Below are 22,049 nucleotides of genomic sequence, written 5' to 3'. Positions count from 1 at the left end.
GGGTGGGCCTGTGCTCCATGGGGTCTTCCGTGCTTGTGATCGTCTAGAAGTAGATCACCAGGTCTTTCTTCCAAGGTGCCTCTGGGGGGACTTGAACCTCCAGCCTTTTCACTAGCAGCAAGGCAGATTAACCATTTGCACCCAGGGACAAGAATAGCAAGTATTCTCCTTTGCTCACTACATGCCAGGATGGAGCTCAGCGCCCCATGTGGTGGGTGGGAGGGGCCAGGGCCAGAGTGTACAGTGCCTGGGAGGTTGGGTCCATTGCTTTCCTCATCTTCTCCAGGAAACACAGAGGGCAGAGAGAGCCCACAGTGGGTCTTAAGGAGCACTGCGCTCATGCTCTGCATGAGCCACGTGTGTTCACTGGATCCAGTATCCCACAGGTCAAGTCCAAGGAAACGTTTCCTACAACGGGAGCAAATGTTCACTCATTCCAACAACAGAGCCAGTGTGATATTGCTTCTTTAGGGGGGCAGAACGCCCGCTCTCCTTCTTTCTCTGAACACACACGGGAAGCAAAGCAAAGCAAAGCAAACAAAACGCATTTACTGGGGCTGTGTCTGCATAATAGAACTGGATTATGTGTGGAGTTTTTGTTTTCTATGTTTTTCAATTTTGCGAAGTTTCTACTTTTAGCATGAATTGTTTCAAAACCACCTAAAAACAAATTCCCTCTAAAGAGAAAGAAAAAGAAGTGGGCTTCTTCTCCCTTCAAAGGTTGCTATGGATGCTTCTGGTGACCTGGCTCACCTGGTAAGGTAAGTGGTCGTGGCTGAAAGGGATAGGGGAAGACATTCTCCTGGCTGAAGGCTGACAGGGAAACCTGAGTTTCAACCACACCTGGCCTGGCACACCCAACGACCCGGGGAGGGTTGGCTGCCCCCAAATCTGGGCTCCAAGGAGGTGCTAGCTGACAACAGCTTCTCATCAGATGATTACAGACCCAGGGGGCCAGAGTTTCCACACAAGAAAGATCAAAATAACTTGGAAGGGGCTCTCGAACCCAATACCCAGACTCAGGAGCTGCAGCTGCCTTCTCTCACTCCTCTGTCTGGGATCTAGTATCACCTGTCACATCCACCTAGGTCCGCTCCACCCTCCAAACAAATAAACCAAACTTACTTCCATTGCGTCAATGCTGACTCATCGTGAACCCCTGTGCGTTTCCGAGACTGTAACTGTTTACAGGATTGAAAGCCCCAGCTTTCACCTGAGGAGGAGCTGCTGGCCGTTTCCCACTGTCGGCCATGCCAGTCCACCACCACGGTCCCTCCACCCTGGACGGCATCAATTCCAGCCTTCTAAAACGACTGCTGCCACCAAGCCCACATGGAAGAAGCACACCAGCCTGTATGATCACGAGGTGTCAAAGGGATCAGGTTTCAGGCATCAAAGGAAAAATCATATCATTGTGTGCTTTCCTTCCTGATATGACTGCTGAGGACAAACGGGGGCACAAGCAAGTGTGGTAAAGAAAGCTGATGGTGCCCAGCTATCAAAAGACATAGATAGTGTCTGGGGTCTTAAAGGCTTGAAGATAAACAAGCAGCCATCTAGCGGAGAAGCAAACAAGTCCACACGGAAGAAGCACACCAGCCTGTGATCATGAGGTGCCGATGGGATCAGGCATCAAGGAACAAAAAAATCATATCATCGTGAATGAGGGGGAGTGTAGATTGGGGACCCAAAGGCCATTTGTGGTCAACTGGACATCCCCTTATAGAAGGGTCTTGGGGAGGAGACGAGTTGGTCAGGGGGCAGTGTAGCAACAATGACACATGCAACTTTCCTCTAGTTCTTAAATGCTTCCTCCCCACACTATCATGATCCCAATTGTAACTTACAAATCCATCTGGACTGGAGGATGTACACTGGTACAGATAGGAACTAGAAACATAGGGACTCTAGGACAGATGAACCCCTCAGGTCCAGTGGTGAGAGTGGTGATACCAGGAGGGTGAAGGGAAGGTGGGGGAGAAAGGGGGAACCAATTACAAGGATCTACATATAACCTCCTCTCTGGAAGTCAACAGAAAAATGGGTGAAGGGAGATATTGGACAGTGTAAGGTATGACAAAATAATAATCACTTGTAAATTATCAAGCATTCATGAGGGAGATGGGAATGGGGAGGAAGGGGAAAAATGAAGAACTGATGCCAGGGGCGCAAGTGGAAAGCAGATGTTTTGAGAATGATGACAACAAATGTGCAAATGTGCTTGACACCATGGATGTACGTATGGATTGTGATAAGCGTTGTACGAGTCCCCAATAAAATGATTTTTTAAGAGAAAGTAATATTTCACTTGGGGCTCTTCCTAGAATTATTTGTTTTCAGAAATTATAAATAAATAAATAAAAGTACTGCTGCTGAAAACCTCCCCGCTAGGGACCCGACTGAAAAGGGAAACCTCCTGGGTAGATCCTCAGCAATTCCAACACAATAAATCTGGAAGAAGCACCAGAGACCTGCATTTTTAACTAGTAATCCTAGGACTTTTGTTCCAAGCCACTGTCAAGTTCATTAGTAACTCATAGAGACCCCACGCACAACAGAATCAAATGCTGCCCAAGCCTACGCCATCCCCAAGATCAGATGCATATTGGAAACATGATTCAGAGGGTTCTCATAGGCTGACTTTAGAAGGCAATTGTCAGGCCATCTTCCTAGTCTGTCTGTCAGCTCCACTGAAACCTGTCCAGCACCACAGCAATGCACAAGCCACCACTCACTGCACACGAGGCTCATTGGCTGGGAATCGAACCTGAGTCTTCTCCATGGACGGTGAAAAGTCCACCTCCAGACCACCAACAGCTGAGATTTTTAGTGTGCCTAAAAAGCTACATTTTGAAGGAATACCGCATCTCCCTCTTCATCCCCCACATCCTAAGGCAGCTTCTGCTAGACACAGTCACTCTGAACAGACATTCTGCTGGTGGTGCTGTTGACTCAGCTCAGACACACATTGACCCTGTACACAACAGAACCAAATTGTGCCCGTCCTGCCCCAGCCTCATGACCACTGCTGTTGGAGCCCATGCTGTGGTCAGTTCATCGGGTTCTACTCCGCACGGCGTCCAGAGTCCAGAGTGCACTCTTTTGACAGTCCATAGTATGTGCGATGGTCTTCCCCAACACTAATCCCCATGCTTCCATTCTACTGCATTCTTCCTTGGTTGTGACGCCGCTTTGCAAGCATACGAGATGATGGCAAATACCATGGCTCAGGTCAGTTGCATCTTAGTCTTCAAAGAGACATCTTTGCTTATCAAGGCTTTGAAGAGATGTATTTTGCGGCATATTTTTCAAGTGCAACGTGTCACTTGATTTCTTGACTGCTGCTTCCCTGGATGTGGACTGTGGACTCCCAAGAGAATGAACTCTTTGATAACATCAATATTTTCTCCATGTATTGGGATGTTTCTTATTGGTCCAGCTGTAAAAATGCTTATTATTTATGTTGAGATATAATCCACGCTGAAAGTTGTGGTCTTTGTCCTCTTCATTTTCAGCAAAGTTGTGTCATCTGGTTGTAGAGTCTTCCTCTAATTCTGATGTCCTGTTCTTCATTTTAGTTCAACCTCTCCGTTTATTTGCTAAACATACAGATGGAATCATTATGGTGAAAAGCTACAATCCCAATGCTTACCTTTTCTGATTTTAGACCACGCAGTATCCCCTCGTTCTATTAAAATGATGGCCTCTTGATCTACATTCAACATGAATACAATGAAAATACAAAAACAGATACTGCTTTCCAGTCAATTCTGACTCATAGTGACTTTATAGGGCCGAGTGGAACCGCCCCTGTGGGCTTGAGGCTTAAGTCTGTCCAGACGCAGAAAGTCTCCTTATTCTCCATGTGGCTGTTGGTGGGTTCCAACTCCTGGCCTAATAGTTAAGCAGCCCAGTATGTACTCCACCACAGCTCCGTCAAACACAAGGAAGTATTCTGGCATTCCCATGCTTCAAATGTTATCCACCTTGTGTTAGGAACCACACAGTTGAATGCCTTTGCACAGTCAATAAAGCACAGGTAAACATCTTTCTAGTGTTCTCTGTTTTTAGCCAAGATTCACCTGATATCAGCAAGGACACCTGTATGGTGTCCCAATATCAGTCCAAACAGATGCCCCTGGACTCTCGCCCAAGTCAGAAATCCCCCCGATTGTGAATGACCTCAAGTCACTCTAACAGTAACCACAACTGGCTTGGAATGCTAAGCATAACACACGAGACCGGATAAGGCTAATTTCTTTTACTTATTATTTTATTGTTATTTTAAACATTTTATTGGGGACTCGTACAGCCCTTATCACAATCCATCTATATATCCATCCATTGTGTCAAGCACATTTGTATATGTTGCCATCATCATTTTTGAAACATTTTCTTTCTACTTGAGCCCTTGGTATCATTTCATTGTCCCCCTCACCCAGCCTCCCTCCTGCATGAACCCTTGATAATTTGTAAAAAAAAAAATTTCAAGACTATTTTCTTAATGGATCGATGTTCTGTAATATTCCTGGAAAGCTTAGAATCGAAAGAGCTGGTGGAAGAGATTAAACTCCCCGGGGCTTTATTTATTTATTTAGAGTATTAATTAGGAGTTAACACATATATCATTATCATTCCATAGTTCAATCACGTCAAACAGTATTGTACAATTGCTACCATAGTTTCCAAACATTCTTTTTCTTTCTAGACTCCTTGACATCGTCGTCTTTTCACACACATGCACACGCGCACACACGTACACCATCACCACCACTGACTCCCTTATCCCCTGAAACCCTTGTTCTACTTGTTGTCCCTCTAGGCTCATCAATCCTGGGTTTCATATACCAAAAAACATAGAACTTCAAGAGGCTGACCTCCAATGACATAACACCCTGAGAGACACCCTAATCCGAATGAACAACAACAAAAAAACACAGAAAATGTTGAAAACCAGATCAGGTCCAGCGTGCATCAGAGAGGGAAACAACTGACCAAGTTTTAACTGTTCAAGTCAGATATATGCCTTTGATCTTCTACCCTCATCTCTCCAACGCCTTCGGTTCAGTAACCCCTTTCCTCCAAGCCATCAATTCTACACGAGGGAGGTCACTGGAGGCTTGTTTCCTATGTAGTTCCCACAAATGAATCTTGGACTCCCAGTGTCATCCATAACCTTCTGCAAACCAGATTCTCACAATTTAGGTTCTGACACCAATCCCTCCTTCAATTTCGGATTATATGATTTATAATCCTTTAGTGACTGAGGATGGTGTGCTTCTTCCATGTGGACTTAGTTGACATCTCACTTAAATGACTGCTTGTTAGGAGACAAGCCTTTAAGACCTCAGACACTACTTTATCTGATAGCCAGGCACCATCTCTTTCTTTGCCACATTTTGCTATAATACCCATGTTTCTATGTTCCCTTTCTGAGGATGAATATCGAGCAGAGCCAATGATGTAAGAACTAATTGTTCTTATGTTGGAGCTAGGATTTAGTGTGAGCCCAAAACTCATTCCTGGATTGATGTGTTTTCTTTGATCAAATTTCCTGTTTTACGATTAGTAATAACCCATATATATGGGAATTTGAATTTGATAATAAGTATTCAAAGATTTTGGCATGTTGAGTATCTGACAGGAGGAGCATTGTGATTCCAACTTTCGATATGAAAGTTACAATATATGGATCGCTAAAAAGCAATGCTAAGACCGTGAAGTGCCTCACAACATGGAAGGCCCTGGGGAACATGACACTGTGTGAAGTTAGTCGATCACAAAGGGTAAGCGCCGTGGATAACTACTATGAGGACGAAACCCAAGACAAAGACTTAAGCACCCAAGGAAACAGACTTTGGAGGTTCCCAAGGGAGGGAGGCGAGGGAAGGAAGCAGCAGCAATGGACTTCTTAAAAGCAGTTGACAGGTATTGACTTGGGTGACAAGGAGGATGGAGGCCCATAAGAGACAGAAGAGAAGCCAAGGGGGGCAGGGGGAGTGGGGCAGAAAACGGAGTCGAAGGTTTGCACTGTTGAATGCAGTTGATGATCTGACATGTAACGCTCCCCTCACTCAATTCCCAATTTACAAAATAAGAAAACAAAAATATGCGTATAAAAGAAGCTAAATAAAATGAAATATACAGTAAGGCAATTGGGAAAAAGTGAGATTCATATTAGTGCTGTGATTTTAGACTGTGAGGCTAACTCTGGCTAGAAACAAGCGCTACAAATAGAATGATGTGAGATATTGTGAAAAATGACCCCCGAGGTGCCCCTACATTCTAATTCCTCAGCAGAGGGAGACCCTGTATTTTATTCTTTCCTCCCAGACTGAGAACCGCTGACATCAAGAAATGGACTAAGTTGTCAAAAGTACTGGGTTGTTTGCAAAAAACTTGAGATTCATGATGCCTATAAGTTGAATTTATTAGATTGTCCAAAACGGTTTAAGTATTCTGAGGAAATTGTGCTTGTTAGGTTATGCATCTGATGTGCTTAAAAAGAAAATCAAACATATTAAATTGACAAATGCAATGAGAACATTTAGGGGGATTTAATTAAGCTGCAAATAGGGCTGACTGCTTAAAGGAAATGTAGTTTGTTCAACTTGAATCAAAAACATTAATCAAATGAAAATTTAGGGTTATTTGTCTCTATTTTCCTAGGCTTATTTATAGGATAATAATTTCTAAGTTGAACTCGAAAGCTTACGGATAATTGGGTCTTGTAAATTGTTATTCCAAAAGGAGAATGCATTCCAAATATAAAAATAAAACAAGCCACACCAGAACTCTCAGGCACCTCCTTTATGACTCCCACACCCAAATGATTCCTATCTCTGAGGTTCCCACCAGCCTGACTTGTTGCTCATCATGATCAGGGCACAGGCGTCCTTTCCCCGGAGCCTCACAACGTCATCCTCCAAACGACTACCAGGAGGCTCTGTGAAGAGTAAATAACCACAGTGAGGCTCCCTCCTCAAAGATTTCACATTTTCCCTCTTAGTCCCCTAGCTGAACATCAGTGTTACTATTTGCAGGTGGGGGGAAAAACAAAAAAGATGGCCCAGAGATCAAGGTCACAAAAGAGGTAGAAGCAGATCCACACCTGCAGTCTGGCTCAGCAGTCTCCTCTGAAGCCCAAGACTCACGAGCCATGTGCCTCTAGATCTATCCACTGCTTACACTTCACCTCACAACCTCACTGCCATCCAGTCTATTTCAACTCGTGGCAACAGGGTAGACCTAAGTGCCTGTGGGTTGACCAGACTGTGAGTCTTTACAGGAGTAGAAAGCCGTGTCTTTCTCCAGTAGAGTTGCTGGTGTTTTATACCTGCTGTCCTTGAGGCTAGCAGCTCAATTTGTAAGCATGCCACCAGGACTCAATTTCGCCAGGCCAAACAAAACTTCAACACACACCACTAAATTTTATACATCCGACACTATTCATCCCTGATCTAGTTAATGGCATCTCCATCCATCCAGTTGAAGTCCAACTTAGACGCCATCACTGACTCCTCTCAAAACGCATGCCCAACGTGGTCACTAATCTGAGGTACCAGAATGATATGTCACATTCCTACTTAAAACCCTTCCGTGGCTTCCCAAAGCAACTGGGCGAGGGGAAATAAGATCCCCTTACCATGGGCTACAACATCAGAGGCGCTTTCTCTAGAGTCCACTGGGCTGCTTCCAGCAAACTCTGGAGGGCTGGCTGCAGCTGCCCCAGGACCTTTGCACCAGCTCGGCCCGCCACTTGACGGCTCAAACACCCCTCCAAGAAGCCTGCCCCTCACCTTGGCTTAAACAGCCCGACTCTCCATGCCCAATTCCACAAGCCTGTTCTGTTTTTCAAAGCAGTCCTCCCTGCACCTGTCACCCCGCCTCCACCTCTGCACTAGAGCGAGGTCTGCGCGAGAACAGGGGCTCCTCCGCTGTGGTCCCCGGAGCATGGCCCCGAAGGCTCGCTTGGAACGCAGTCGTTGAATGAACCATGTACTCCTAAGCCCTTGCTCTTTCTTCCCAAGAAGGAATGAGCGTCCCAGGTCGGTCTCCCGCCGTCGGGGACAGAGAAATCCAGGGGTGAGGGGAACACACACGGCTTCCCTTGAGGAGTTCAGCCCTCAGGCCCCGGCTTTCACCATTCCACTTCTGGGCCGCCTCGGAGACAGAGCAACAGACCAAGCCACGGCTCCCTCGCCCTCACCCCGAGAATTGGTCCGTCCCGCCCGGAGCATTTCAACGGAGAAGGAAGCGCCCAAAACCTCCAGTGGGGCGCGCGGAGGATAAGAGCCACCGTACGCGACCCGCCGAAGAAAGTACCTGGTTTTCCGGGGCCCGGCGGATGCGGCTCCTCCTCTGGCGCCCTGGCGTCGCGCACTGCCCGCTGGGACTCGTAGTCCTTCTCGGGTTATCAGTCCGCCCTTCCCAGAAACCTTCGGGAGGCAACGCTGATGTGAAGTGCAAGCGCTTCTGGGAATTGTAGTTCGACACAATCAATTAATCCAAAGATATTGGGAGGAAACTTGGTAATAGATTTCAGCAAACTACATTTGGACTGCTTTGATCTAGATCTCATGCACCTTTCTCGTCTGCAGACCAGGAGTTGTCTCTGCGGAGGACAACGACGAACCCGGTAACTCAACGGAACCACCAATCCCATAAAGCAGTGCGCGAGGCAGGACTGTGAAAGAGAAAGGTCGGCCCGGCGCAGGCGTAGTGGCGTTGGTTTGGCTGTGAGGGAAGATGGCAGCGCGGACGTTTACCGCGAGTTTGTACTCCCTCCTGTTCCGCAAGACCTCCACGTTCGCCCTTACCATCGCCGTGGGCGCCCTCTTCTTCGAGCGCGCCTTCGACCAGGGCGCGGACGCGATCTACGAGCACATCAACGAGGGGGTGAGGGCCGGGGCCTACCTGACCTTGGGTCCGCCTGAGGGGTGACGGCGGTGGGGCGAGACTCCGTCCACCTTTAAGGGAACGGGAGTGATCCGTGGGTGTTCCCTCTCCAAACTGCCGCTCTCGGGACCTTTAGGTGTGAATCATAAGACGTTAAGCGAGGTCCATAGAGCCCACCTTGCGTGGGCCGTAAGTGCGGTATGTCGCCCATCCCGCACACCCGCTCGTTCACTGGAAGGTGCAGGGTGGGGAGAGTTCCTAACTGGCACATAGGAACTCGAAATCTGGGCTCGTGTCCCCTCTGAGCATTTCAAGGGCAGATTGGACCACGCCATGGACACAGGAGAAGCATCTTAGGTACAGGAGCTGGCCTTCACATCGCACTTTCCAAGTCCCAAGGCAGCTTCGTGCTCTTAACGGGTTAAGAGTGGTGCCTGTGAAATCAGAGCCCCAGGGGGGACTCCCTGGCCCTACCACTTGATACCTGTGTTACTTGGAACAAAAAATGTAATCTCTCTCAACTTGAGCATGCTTACTGGTGAAATAGAAATAAACAATACTAACCTCAAGGAATTACATCCCCTCTACTTGTTAACCACCCTGTTCACCAACCTTGTGCATTCAGACAATGGTGTTTTTAAAAATCCAACCATTTTGCTCATTAACAGTGTAAGGAACGCTGAGCTGAGGCTCGAGGGGAGCGTCATGCTGGCTTTGCTGGTTAAGGTTATGTATCAACCTGACAGGGCCCTAGTTCTCAGTGGCTTAGCAGTTCCGATGTCGCCGTCCTCCATCTTGTGGGCTGATGTGGGCATGTGCCACGGCCTGGTTTTTGGACCCTAACCGTGTTGAAAAGCGAGGAGAGGGTATGACGTGAGGATTGTGTTGTGGAATCCTGGCAAGGTGCCACTGCCTGGGAGTTGGTACCACTCAAAAAGAGCGGTAACTACCGTCCTCGGGGAGAAGTGGGAAGGGAGGTAGGGAATGGCCTCTTCTGCAACGACTTGTGAGCTCGGTGCTGCGCATGCGATGTCAGCAAACCTTACAAGAGTCCCTCGCTGACCAGTGTGTTTGTGTGTCCTCTTCGGGTACATAAGGTGCACACTTTTTAAGGAAGGGCTTGCCCGAGTTAGCACCTTCCCCCCCTCTGTTGGTCATTCTGAACTGACTCCACAGAGTAAGCAGGCTCTTTGCAGGAACCAGTCCAGCCAGTAGCCAGAGCAATTGTCTCCAAAAGAAAGGGCTGCCACTCCTCTCTCACCTGGAAGTAGTTCTCTTGACCACCTCCGCTCACCCCAGAAAGGCTTGGAAGCTGGTTGTCATGACAACCTGCCCAATTTGTTCCTGTGCTGTTAGGACCGAGAATCCAGCTATTTGCTATCCCCAGGATCATAGGATTAAAGAATAAAAAGTGGCACAATGTGAAATACGTGGGAACTGTGCATGCAGGTCAGTTGGTTAAGCACACGGCTGCGAACAGAGAGGTCTGTGGTTTGAACCCACCAATCATGCAGCAGGAGAAAGCCAGGGTGAGCTGTCAAGGTTTACAGCCTCAGAAACCCACATGTTGGCAGTGGGTATTTTGTTGGCGTGTGCGCTTGGGGAGGATCTCTGGTGGTTAGGCACTCAGCTACTAGCCTAGCCGTAAGGTCAGCGGTTAGAACCCATCAGCCCCTCCTGGTGTCTCTTGCCGTGCTGCACGGAGTCGAGTCAGACTCCTGACTCACTCTTGATGGGAATAGAAAACCTCGCCTTTCTTCCTCAGAGCAGCTGGTGGACTTTGCTGTTGACCTTGAGGCTAACTGCTAGCCATAGCCACTACAGCACCAGGGCTCTGGTCAGGTAGGAAACCCTACAGGGCTACCGAAAGTCAGAATTTCCTCCACCTCGCTGAAGGCATGGGTATGTTCAGGAAGGTCCCTGGGTAGCACTTGACAGTTTACATCTACCCAGCAGCACCCCTGCAGAAGAACCCCCCTACGGGGTGCTGGTCCTGAGGGGGTCACCATAACCAGAATTGACATGACAGCACTGAGTTTGCTGGTGGTTTCTGTTCAGCACGTAGGCCTCTTGTGTAATGCACAGCAGGCTGAGAACAAATACCTTCCAGACTCTTCCTTAAAACAACCCTTTGCCCACAAGTCATTCCTACTCCTGAGATGACGTCTTGTGCTTTCGGTCCATTCTTGCGCTCTCTCTGAACTTGCGTTGATTATCAAAGTAAAGCCATCTCATCCCAGACACCGTACAATCACTATAGAAAGTAACCAGAGGATGGGAGCGTTTCATCAATGTCCCGGGCTACATGTCCAGTCTGGCAGCGCTCCCATTCTTCTATCCACCCACAGTGAGAGTCCATGATTCCCAGCTGTCAAGACCCCCAGCGCAGGTAGGCTGGTGCTGAACTGTGGGCGCCCAGGGCACTTTGCCCCCTGAGTGAAAGTACTGCCCGACCCTCGCCCTCCTTCCCGTTCCTCCTTTCCGTTCCACCGCAGCTACATGTCAAGCCTCGATTCAGAGTCGAAGTGAGTGCAAAGCGTAAGCTAAAGGTTTGTGGTTCTTGTCTTTAACATGCAGAAGCTGTGGAAACACATCAAGCACAAGTACCAGCAACAGGACTAGCTGCTCAGAGCCCCCACTGAGGCGAGAAGGATCAGGCCCACACACTGGCGGTTTGCCAAAGCCCAGGGGGCTTCAGCTTGAAGATGATGCTGAGATTGCGGCGCTCCTCGGGCCACCTGGACCTGCTGGCACAAAATTACTTCACCTGATGAACTCTCACTTCTGCTGTGGTCTGCGGGATGTCTAGTCCGCATCGTCAGCAAATAAATGTAACTTGTCCTTGACATCTGCTGCTGCGTTGGGCGCCTTCTTAACCCCCAGGTCCCCCCTTGGTGGTAGTTTGAGAACCTGCCACTTCCTTCATAAGTATCTGAAGGGCACTGGCCGCTATTTTGGGTCTCTGGGTAGCCTCCCCAGAATTCTGGTTTTCAACATATGCACCAATGTTGCAGGTGTAGCCTTCAATTTTGGCCTCTGAACCTATAATTCTGTTCTTAAATTACACACTGGAGAACTAACTGACCCGGCCAGAGAGTGGCGCTGTAGCCCAGGCTGGGAAAGCATCACGACCTTGGCAGTGTGGGCCATGGCCCCTCATTCTGCCTTTACCTTGCTGGGTGTCTCTGGGCTAATTGCTATACCTCTCTGTGCTTTGGTCCATCCTAAAGTTAAAGACTAGAACTCTGGAGGCCTCTAGAGCTGTTATCAGATGCATTGTTTATCATAGTACTTGGGAGGGTTTGCATGCTCCGCCCAGTGTGGCTGTGTGGACCATGGGTGGAGCCTTCAACCTTGCTGAGTTTCAGTTTTCTGATCTGTGGAATGGGGAGAGTGGAAGAATTTACTGCCTGGGGTATGGCGAGGCGGCACCATCAGGGTCACAGAAATGCAGAAGGACCCAGAGAGCCAGAAGGTGGTGCTGGAAGGCCTTCAGCAGTGAGGAGGTGGGGCTTGCAGAACAGACTGATCATGGGACAAACATTTCGCGGGCCAGTGCGGCTGAGGCTCAGCTAGGAACTGAGCATGCCTCTGTGAATGAGCACGGGAGGTTGAATTCCCAGAAGGGCGAGGCCATGCAAAAGTGGCACCCTATATGATGACAGACCCGCCGAGGGCTCTGGGGAAGCTGGACAAGGAGAGGGAGTAAGGAGGACAGGGAGGCAGCTGAGAGTACAAAGGTGAGTGCTGTGTGCCTGGAGGCTGAGCCCAGAGGGGAGCAGGTGTGAAGGCCCTGAAGTGGGGGAAACACCTGTATCCCAGGCACTAAAAGGCTTATGGTCAAGGAGCCCTGGCGGCAATGGGTGACATGCTGCCAGGTCAGCAGTTGGAAACCACCAGCCCCCCCCCACCCCCCCGGGAGAGAGACGAGGCTTCCCGCTCCCGTGAAGATGGACAGTCTCAGAACCCCAGAGACAGACCCTATCCTATAGACCCGTGAGTCTGGTTCGACTAGATGGCAGTGAGTTTGGGTTTTTGTGGCGAAGGGCTGGTGAAGGTAGCGAGTAAATAGGTCAGTTTATTCAGAGCCTACCAAACCACGATTGATTTGACGAGAATTACAGTAAGGAACTGCTGAAACATTTCCAAACAAAGGAGCCACTCCTTCAGACACAGAAAATCGCACAATAGTAGGGAGGTTCGATGGGAAACCCCCGGACAGCTGGCCACCCCGTGAGCCTGGCTGGGAGTGGCCCAGGAGAGCAGAGGGAGGTGCTGAGCTGCTGGGAAAGCGTCCCAGGGAAGGCCATGACTCACCTGCATGCTGCCTGTTTGCGTGGAACCTGGTGCTTAGCATGGCCCAACAGCTCACCTGACGGGGGAAGAGTCCCGTCAGGAAACACATGCGGCTTGCCCCGCCTGAAGCCCAGAGAGAAAAGGATGCGCCCTGGGCCGTACAGCTGGGTGGCCAGAGACGAAAGATGAAGGAATGGTTCCACTTTTAAGTAGAAGCTCACCCTGCAGGCTGAAGATCTCCACTTATGTGACACTTTCCCAGCGATTTCAGGGCTGTGTGCTCGTGAAAATAAAGTAGGCGACAGTCTCCAAGCTGTGTTCTTGCCGTTACTCTCTGTTTGTTTTTAAGGGGGAACTGATCCCAATGATCCACTCTCTGGTTTTATGGTGTCTGATAGCAAGCTGAGGGCAGCCCAGTCAGAGCATGTTTCTGTGATTGCTCGCCTCGGATGGGGCACATTCCCCTCTCCACCAACCAGCAGGGATGTCCACGAGCCAGTCTACAGGATGCGCTATGATTTATTTGCCTTATGCGTTGGGGATGTTTGTGCTTTCCTTTGAATCAGAGTGCAACATTAAAATAATCATCTGGGGGCGTTCAGCTGGCTGTTTTGGGCCATGGTTCTGCCCTACGACCATGGCCCCATTTACCTGTAGCCTGGTCAAAAAGGCTCCGGCCATGGCAAACCCTACTATGATTTGTTCACAGCCTCAATGGGCCACATTTTGGCACTAGGCCAAGGAGGAGCTGGTTCCTTGAGCCCCTGCTGAGATCCCCTCAGCTACTCAGAGCCTGAAAACCATAGTCAACAGTGCTCAGACTGTAGCTTCCAACAGCTCATACCCCGCAGGTGGGAGTGTGAAATGGTACCATCTCATCTTTCCAGAGGATACATTGTGCAGATGCAGTAATCTTACCGTGCATGCCTTTGACCAAAAGAAAGGAAAGAAAAAGATTCATCTTCTGACAAAATGTCCTTTTGTAGAATAGGGAGAGCAGGGCATTTCCATAAGAGGTATTCAGCACATGCTTATAATGGGGAAAATGGAGACAAGTCAAACATCCAAAATTACAGTTGTGTGCTATACAGTCATTGAAAACCATGCTTTAAGAGACTAGCCAACACGTAGGGTAAGTGACAGGAGTGGGTGATTAGGACAAGAAGTGCAAATGGCCAGAGGTGTGGACAAAACGCCCAGTTTCACTAACAAATGCAAAACAGCAGAGTGCGTTCATTTTTGCCCATCAGATTCACAAAAAGGAAAAGATGAGCGGTGCTTGCTTGTGAACAAAGAGCTGGCACTGCCCATGCGCATAGGAGCCGTGGTTTGAGCGGGCAGCCTAGCCACTTCTCTAAGGAGTCCTAGTGGTGTCCACTAGGAATCAGACAGCTCACCCCCAAATCAGCCGTTCCAAGCCACTAGCCCGCTATCGGGGATGAGGCTGTGGGCTCCCATGCAGATGTGTAAGGCCTCGGGAACCCGTGGTAGGATTGTTCTAAGTCTGCATGGGCGTGAGGGCAGTGGGTCTGGTTTGGGGTTGGCAATACCTGTTTTAAATGTTTATTCCTTTGGGTCTTGGCGCATGTACCTTTAGCAAATGATCCCTAGAACACATGAGTGAGCGGGTACACATAGAATCTTAAGAATTTGGTAGAAGAGACCACTTATCAGCCCGGTTAAACGAGTCCTGTTGGACGAGGTAATCGGCTAAGTCTTCTCCACAGAGCTAACAGTTATGCTGAGACTTTACTGATGTGAGAAGCCAATCAACCTGTTCCAGGCAATGACAACAGCAGGTGCAAAAGCCCTAGGGTGGCCATGAACTTGGTATGTAATGAGGAGTGGAGCGAGTAGGGCAGTGCTGGGGAGCATCAGCTACAGGGTGGTCTTGTAGGCCATGCTAAGGAGTTTGGAGAAGCCACCCTAAGCTTCCTGATTGATCGCATTTATTCACCACTTACCATGAGCCAAGTCTTGTATGAAGTACTTTGCAATTTCTCCATTGTTTTATTTGAGCAATAACGCATCAGGCTAGATTATCATGCAGTTAAAAAGCCCTGTGGTGGTGGCGGCGATTGTTGTTCTTTCGGACTCAGCGATCCCGTGTACAACAGAAGGAAACCCCGCCGGCCCCACGTCATCCTCACGGTTGTTAGGTGGGAGGCCAGGGATGCAGGCCACGGTGTCCATCCATCTTATAGAGTGTCTTCTTTTGGGGGGGCGGGGGGTGGGGGGCTGCCCTTATACCAAGCATGATGTCCTTTGCCAAGGACTAATTTCTCCTGATTACCTGTCCGCAGTTCATGAGAGGAAGCCTTGTGGAATAGCTCCGGTGGAATGTAGACGGCTGATTTTTACCATCAGAAGGATCCTGGGTAGAAGTTGACTGCCCACCATTCTCCGTCTGTGGGACGGTGAATAAGAACTTGCCCTCTCTGAGTCAGTTTTCTCATTTGTAATCTGCCCTGGTGAGGTTACACAATGGCAGCTATGGTCCTTGGTATTTCTGAATGTGTTGTCACCTGGGAGGGGTGTCAAGGTGAATTACCTCCTTAAAGTAAGTCACCACCCAGCCTAACTCACCTGGCCAGGCACTGCACTTGATAGATGCTGGCACTCTAGGGCCACCTGCCAAGGCTCCAGACTTTGCAGCTCTGGGTAGAGCTCAAGTTGTCCCCTGGGAACCTTCTAGGTTTGAACCCCGCAATACACCTTGAACTGGTTCCAGAGAGACCCTGCCCAGGCACTTCTGACTCACATGCCCCATTGTGTTTGCAAGGCTCTAAATCTTTATGGGGGCAGGCAGCCTCGACTTTCTCCCATGGAGCAACTGGTAGGTTCAAACGGCTGACCTTGTGGGGGGTGGTTCTACAGTAAAGACCCACCACCAGGGCTCCTTATGAGTCAACTCATAGAGATCCTAGAGGACAGGGTAGAACTGCCGCTGTGAGTTTCCGAGACTGCAACTCTGTGGGAGTAGAAAGCTCCATCTCTCCCGAGGTGGTTTCAAACTGCTGACCACACGTTAGCAGTCCAACTTGTAACCTCTACATCACTATTGCAGGCGGGGCTCCCAGGAAGCCAATTATGCCAACGGAGCTGGGGGCTGGCGTGTAGGGGCTGACCAAGGTGTGTCCTGGGGTCAGTGCAGCAAAAGAGAAGGGAAGAAGTCGGGCTAGGCAGAGGCTCAACAGTGGAAGCAGCTGACCCTCGGGGACTCGAACGGGGCTGACTCTTCAGGACAGTACTGAGGTCTGGGAGAGGCGTGGCCTGGCCTTGTATAGTCCTGGTGGTCCTGACAGGTCCCTGAGTGCTGAAAAGGGTAAAAGCTGCTAACCCAAGAGCCTGGAGGCTGGGATCCCCCTGAGAGGAGAGGTTGGGTGGTCTCCTTCCCAAGAACCAGCCACTCTTAGAGCACAGAGTAGTCTGACACACCTGGGGTCCATAAGGGTCTGAACTGACTAGACCCATGGCAATGGCATCGCTGGATGCACCCTCCTGCCATAGAGAGGCAGGGCCTAGGATGGGCAGCTCTTCTCAGCTTAACCAATCTCTGCTGGCATCACCTCCAGCTTCTCTGGTAGAAAACCTTTCATCTCTGAAGGGGATATCCAGTGGTCCAGCACAGGTCCACCTCTCCCCTCACCGCTTCGACATCGTTCTCAGGCCCATACAGATTTACGCCCCCTCCTCTCAGCTCTACAAGCGCTAATTTGAAGAGTAAAAGTAACTGGAGACATTCTCGAGTTATCAATTGCACAAAGGTTTTCTCTTATGATACTAATACCCAGTGCCAACAAAGATACGGCAGATGATCGTTGTCCAATCCTGCTGCTGGGAAGGCCAATTTGACGATACCAGTCAACAATAACCTGACCTGGTCATTCTATTTTAAGACTTTATCCTAAGGGAATAATCATGGGCAAACACTTAGCCTAGAGATAATAAGCTTAATAGCAAATACTTAGAAAAAATGTACAAAAATGGAATTGGTTGAATAAATCAGAGGATTTTGGATTAATCCTGAGCTATTTTAAATAATGTAGATGAGACATAGGGAAATGCTCACAATGGGTTACTAACTGTAAAACAAATAATTGTAACAGCATCATCAACCAAAAGCCAACCCCACCCCCACCAGATCAATTCCAAGTCCCAGCAACCCTGTATCAGGTTTCTTTTTTCTTTTTTTTAAATCATTTCATTGGGGGCTCGTACAACTCTTATCGCAATCCATCCATCCATCCATTGTGTGTAAAGCACATTTGTACATTTGTTACCCCCATCATTCTCAAAACATTTGCTTTCTACCTAAGCCCTTGGTATCAGCTCCTCATTTTCCCCTCCCTCCCCGCTCCCTCTTCCCTCATGAACCCTTGATAATTTATAAATTATTATTTTGTCATATCTTACACTGTCCAACATCTCCCTTCACCCACTTTTATGTTGTCCGTCCCCCAGGGAGGAGGTTATATGCATATCTTTGTAATTGATTCCCCCTTCTACCCCACTTTCCCTCTCGGTATCGCCACTCTCACCACTGGTCCTGAAGGGATCATCTGTCCTGGATTCCCTGTTTCCAGTTCTTATCTGTACCAGTGTACATCCTCTGGTCTAGCCAGATTTGTAAGGTAGAATTGGGATCATGATAGTGGGGGGGGGGAGGAAGCATTTAGGAACTAGAGGAAAGTTGTATGTTTCGCTGTTGCTACACTGCACCCTGATTGGCTTGTCTTCTCCCCGTGACCCTTCTGTAAGGGGATGTCCAGTTACCTACAGATGGGGTTTGGGTCCCCAATCTGTACTTCCTCTCATTCACAATGGTATGATTTTTTTGTTTTGATGCCTGATACCTGATCCCTTCAACACACCTCATGATCACACAGGTTGGTGTGCTTCTTCCATGTGGGCTTTGTTGCATCTGAGCTAGATGTCCACTTGTTTACACCCCTGACGCTATAGCTTTTGATAGTCGGGCACCATCAGCTTTCTTCGCCACATTTGCTTATGCACCCGCTTTGTCTTCAGTGTTGGGAAGGTGAGCATCATGGAATGCCAATTTAATAGAACAGAGTGTTCTTGCACTGAGGGAGTACTTGAGTGGAAGTCCAATGTCCATTTGCTACTGTAATACTAAACCTATAAATATATGCACAAAGATCTATCTCCCCATCATCATATATAAATATATTTACATATGTACATGCCTGTATTTAGACCTATAAATGCCTTTTGCCTTCTAGTTCTTTGCTCTATTTCCTTTTACTTTCCTCTTGTCCCACACTCATGCTCAGCCCTCATTTGGGTTTCAGTAATTCCTCTCGGTTACATTGCCCTTGATCAATTCCCACCAGGCCTCCTACACCCTCCTTGCCACTGATTTTGTTGTTCGCGTGTCCTGTATCGGGTGTCCAATACTGTAAGTAGTTAGGAGCAGACAGCCTCATATTTCTCTTGCAGAGTAATGTGCCGTTTAAAAATAAATTGCTGGAAGAAAAGGTGGTAAAATGCTAACAGCGATTATTTCTGGGTTTTTCTTTCCATGAGCTCATTTGTGGGAAGTACCTGGAGCATGGTGTTACTTTTGCAATAAAGAGTAGAAAGGGGTGTAAGTTACTGAAAAGAAACAGATTCCATCCATGTGACTCAGCCAGCCCTTCCAATAACATGGAACAAGGACTGTCCTACAAATGAGTTTGAAGTCTTCCTCCAAGGAAAGGACAGAAATCAATGCATTTAAAATGTCTGTCTGAACACTGCACAAGGCTGACAGGAATACAAATCCCTTGAGCAAGTCAGGTGGTGGCAGCTGGGTGAGCTACTAGAAGGACAGATACTCTGTCCCTTGACCGGCAGCTGGCACACACAAGACAGCACACAGGAACTGTCCCCCGGGGTCTAAATGCCCCTTAAGGTTCTGGATCTTCATTCCAAGGTGGGCACCGCTCCCAAGCCCATTTTACAGGTGGAAAATGATGCTGAGAGAGGTAAAGTGGCTTGCTCAGGTAACACAGCTCGGGAGCCGAGGTTCAATGCAGATCGCTGGCTTCCCAAGCCTCCCGTTCCTTGCCAGGAAAAAATCCTTTCTGTCTTCTTGCTGGAGCCTCGGTCTGATATATGCTGGGATTTATACAGACTGAATGCCAAGGGCAGACTCCAGCCGGCCTCAAGGACAGCAGGATGATGAAAGGTGGGGAAAGTGCTGGCTGGGAGCTGCTGGGTTGACAGTCTGGGCACACAGAGCTTCCTGCTGCTCCTGGCTTATGGCCACCCTACGACTCTCTTGCACCAAGCCTTCCCGGGCTGCTCTGAAGCCCGTCTCCCCACTGCCCCCTCATAAGGCTGCCAGATCAACTCTTCTGCTCAGCCACCTTTAGTGGCTCCCCGTGACCCACAAGATCAAGTCAGGTTTCTGAGTCTGCCATTTAAGACCCCTCATTTCTCCTATTCTGGAACTTTCCAAATGGGGCCTGCTGTGCTGCAGGGGCCTCTGCATTCTCACCTGCGTGCTCTATGGAGACAGCAGTGCCTACCTGCATTTGAATTCTTTCTTTGCTGCGCTCCAGCTGGTGACTGTGGAGAGGCCGTTTCCCCTTGCCTAAGTCTGGGGAATGGGATACCCATCCCTCGAAGGGTGCTCGGGAAGCTACGTGAGCTAATGCGCATGATCAGCTTCAAGCCCCAAACTGAAACCCACTCCTATAAAGTCAATTCCGACTTCCAGAGACTCTCCCTGGGGTTTCCCAGGCTGTACATCTTTATGGGAATAAAAAGTCTCAGCTGTCTCCCTTGGAGCTGCTGATGGGTTTGAACCACCAATCTTGTGGATTAGCAGTCCAACGGTGCCACCGGACCTCGGAAACCCAGTTCACTGCCATTGAACCCATTGGGACTCCTGGTAACCCTATATATAGGATAGGGCAGAACGGCCCTTGTGGGCTTCCAGACAGTACATCTTCACCAGAGCCAACAGCAGAGGAGCGGGTGGTTCGTACCAGTTAAGACCTTGCGCCAGCAGCCCAGTACCTAACCCCCGATGCCAAAGGCTCCGCACCACTAGGCTTAGTCCAGGCCTAAACAGAGCGGTTCTGCCCTGTTGCTATAGAGACGAAGTTAGGGCTCCCTGCACCGTCTTCAGCGAGAGCTTTGCTGCCAGCAGCTGAATTGGCTAAGTGCCTCTCTGGCCCCAGCAACTTTAAAACCGTGTGCCTGACATCCTTTCTGTTCCGCTGGCCTGATTATGTTTTTGTGTTCACCTCTGTGCCGTGGACAGTCTTGTTTTCGGCATCCCGAACACTGTCTTAAACCGCCGCAGTGTTCCGTGGCACCTCTTATCTCTCCCCTGCACCTTTCACTGCACTTGCACGCATCGCAACGCAGCTGTGTCCTCTTCCCGGCGCTCAGCCCCTGCTGTCTGAGCCGGCCTCCACCGCTCTCCCGCACCGGCCTCCAACCGCAAGACCCTTTCCCACCCTGGGGCTGTGAGTCCACAGCTGCCCAATGACCTCAGCTCATGTCATTTTTCTAACAAACACTTGCTTCAGACTGGCCCTTCCCAGGGCTACCAGACTGGGGAGACTGTAGCAGAGTGGATGTGGGGGAAATTCGCGCCCTGGGGCTGATCAGCGTCAGGGTCTTTGCCCAGCTTCTCTGACCATGGATTGCCTCAATCAGAGGCTGTATCCACAGAAGGATGCTTTTGAAAAGGACAGACTCTTTCCACGCGGGACCAACCACACGTGTAGTGCACTGTAGCTTCGGCCTTAAACGCTGCAGGCAGGCAGGAAAGTCAAAGTGCTGGGTGCACGGCTTTGAAGGGTTTAGAGCAGTGGTTCTCAACCTGTGGGTTGCGACCCCTTTGGGGGGGTGTCGAATGACCTTTTCACAGAGGTCGCCCGATTCATAACAAAACGTAGCAAAATTACAGTTATGAAGTTGCAACAAAAATAATTTTATGGTTGGGGGGGTCACCACAATACGAGGAACTGTATTAGGGCCTAATGTCATTTTTGCTACTGTTATGAATCGGGTGACCACTGTGAAAGGGTTGTTTGACACCCCCCCCAAAGGGGTCGAGACCCACGGGTTGAGAACCGCTAGTTTAGAGGCTGGGTTTGAATACTGACCAGGCCACTTCTCAGCCACGAGGAATGGCTGAGCTTCTCAACAAGCAGGATGACTATACTACTGCCTGGCTTGGGTTCAAGGATTCAATGATAGCGTTTTTGAGGCTGTGCCGTGGCCTGGCTTGGAGGCGTCAACTCTCAAAAAGGCTGGGTGGGGTTCCTCTTCTAGGATCCCAATGCACCCATCCCATGCACACTTACCGGCCTGGCCCACGACTCTTTTTCTCTGTCCGGTTCCTGTGTGGCCTGGGTCAGGACCTCATCACAGAGCCTCACAATCACCCAGGGGGCAAGAGGGTGGTGGAGAATGCTAATCCCGTTTCCCATAAGAAGAAACAGACCTAGAGAGGAAGTAAGTGCCCCATGGTCACCTAGCTTGTTGGAGTCTAGGGCCAAGGCCTCCCCAACCCTGACTCCAGTGTTCTTTTCACTGCCCCTTACACACAAATGAGTGAAAAAAGCCCACCAGTTGAGGCCCAGGGAAAGGGAAAGAATTGACCGGGTGGATCACACCTTCTGGTGGGAAGACCCTTCAGGTATGCCCTGTAGTTAGAATTCTTAAAATTCCCTGCAATGACTTGGGGTTAAGACCCCCGGGGAGAGGTGGGCTCTTCTCCTGGCTCCTTGGAGAGAAGCGAATCCTAGTCTCCACTGTCCCGCCCCCCCCCCCCCCAGGGGTGGCAAAGCACTTAAAGGGCCCATCAGAGGGCGGAGGGCGGAGGGCAG

General features: G+C 49.4%; 2 protein-coding genes across 3 annotated transcripts in view; one reads left to right on the top strand and one right to left on the bottom strand.

Annotated features, from left to right (window-relative positions):
* ZMAT5 (zinc finger matrin-type 5) overlaps positions 1–8,417 on the bottom strand; it is a 35,509-nt gene extending 27,092 nt beyond the window's left edge. The window contains exon 1 of one of the 2 annotated variants that reach the window (XM_075534086.1): positions 8,326–8,417. The gene's annotated coding sequence lies outside the window, so the exon portion shown is untranslated. Of the gene's footprint in view, positions 1–8,209 lie in introns of both variants that reach the window. The other variant, XM_075534085.1, reaches the window with a different exon arrangement.
* A 294-nt stretch (positions 8,418–8,711) lies between these two features.
* On the top strand, positions 8,712–11,744 carry UQCR10 (ubiquinol-cytochrome c reductase, complex III subunit X). Its single transcript, XM_075534087.1, has 2 exons — positions 8,712–8,898; positions 11,476–11,744. Exons 1-2 carry the CDS (start codon positions 8,749–8,751, stop codon positions 11,518–11,520), a joined length of 195 nt encoding a protein of 64 aa, XP_075390202.1. The 5' UTR covers positions 8,712–8,748; the 3' UTR covers positions 11,521–11,744.
* The last annotated feature ends 10,305 nt before the right edge of the window (positions 11,745–22,049 follow it).

The sequence above is a fragment of the Tenrec ecaudatus genome, chromosome 16, assembly GCF_050624435.1.
Source record: "Tenrec ecaudatus isolate mTenEca1 chromosome 16, mTenEca1.hap1, whole genome shotgun sequence".
NCBI lineage: Eukaryota > Metazoa > Chordata > Mammalia > Afrosoricida > Tenrecidae > Tenrec > Tenrec ecaudatus.
Note: the sequence above shows the minus strand (reverse complement) of the source record. Positions and strands in the feature narration are given on the sequence as shown.

What these genes read in the sequence shown, in the direction of transcription:
- UQCR10 (XM_075534087.1), top strand. Translation starts at nt 8,749, where the DNA reads ATGGCAGCGCGGACGTTTACCGCGAGTTTGTACTCCCTCCTGTTCCGC. An exon ending in ACGAGCACATCAACGAGGGG is followed by an intron (nt 8,899 to 11,475) that starts GTGAGGGCCGGG and finishes TTTAACATGCAG; the next exon opens with AAGCTGTGGAAACACATCAA.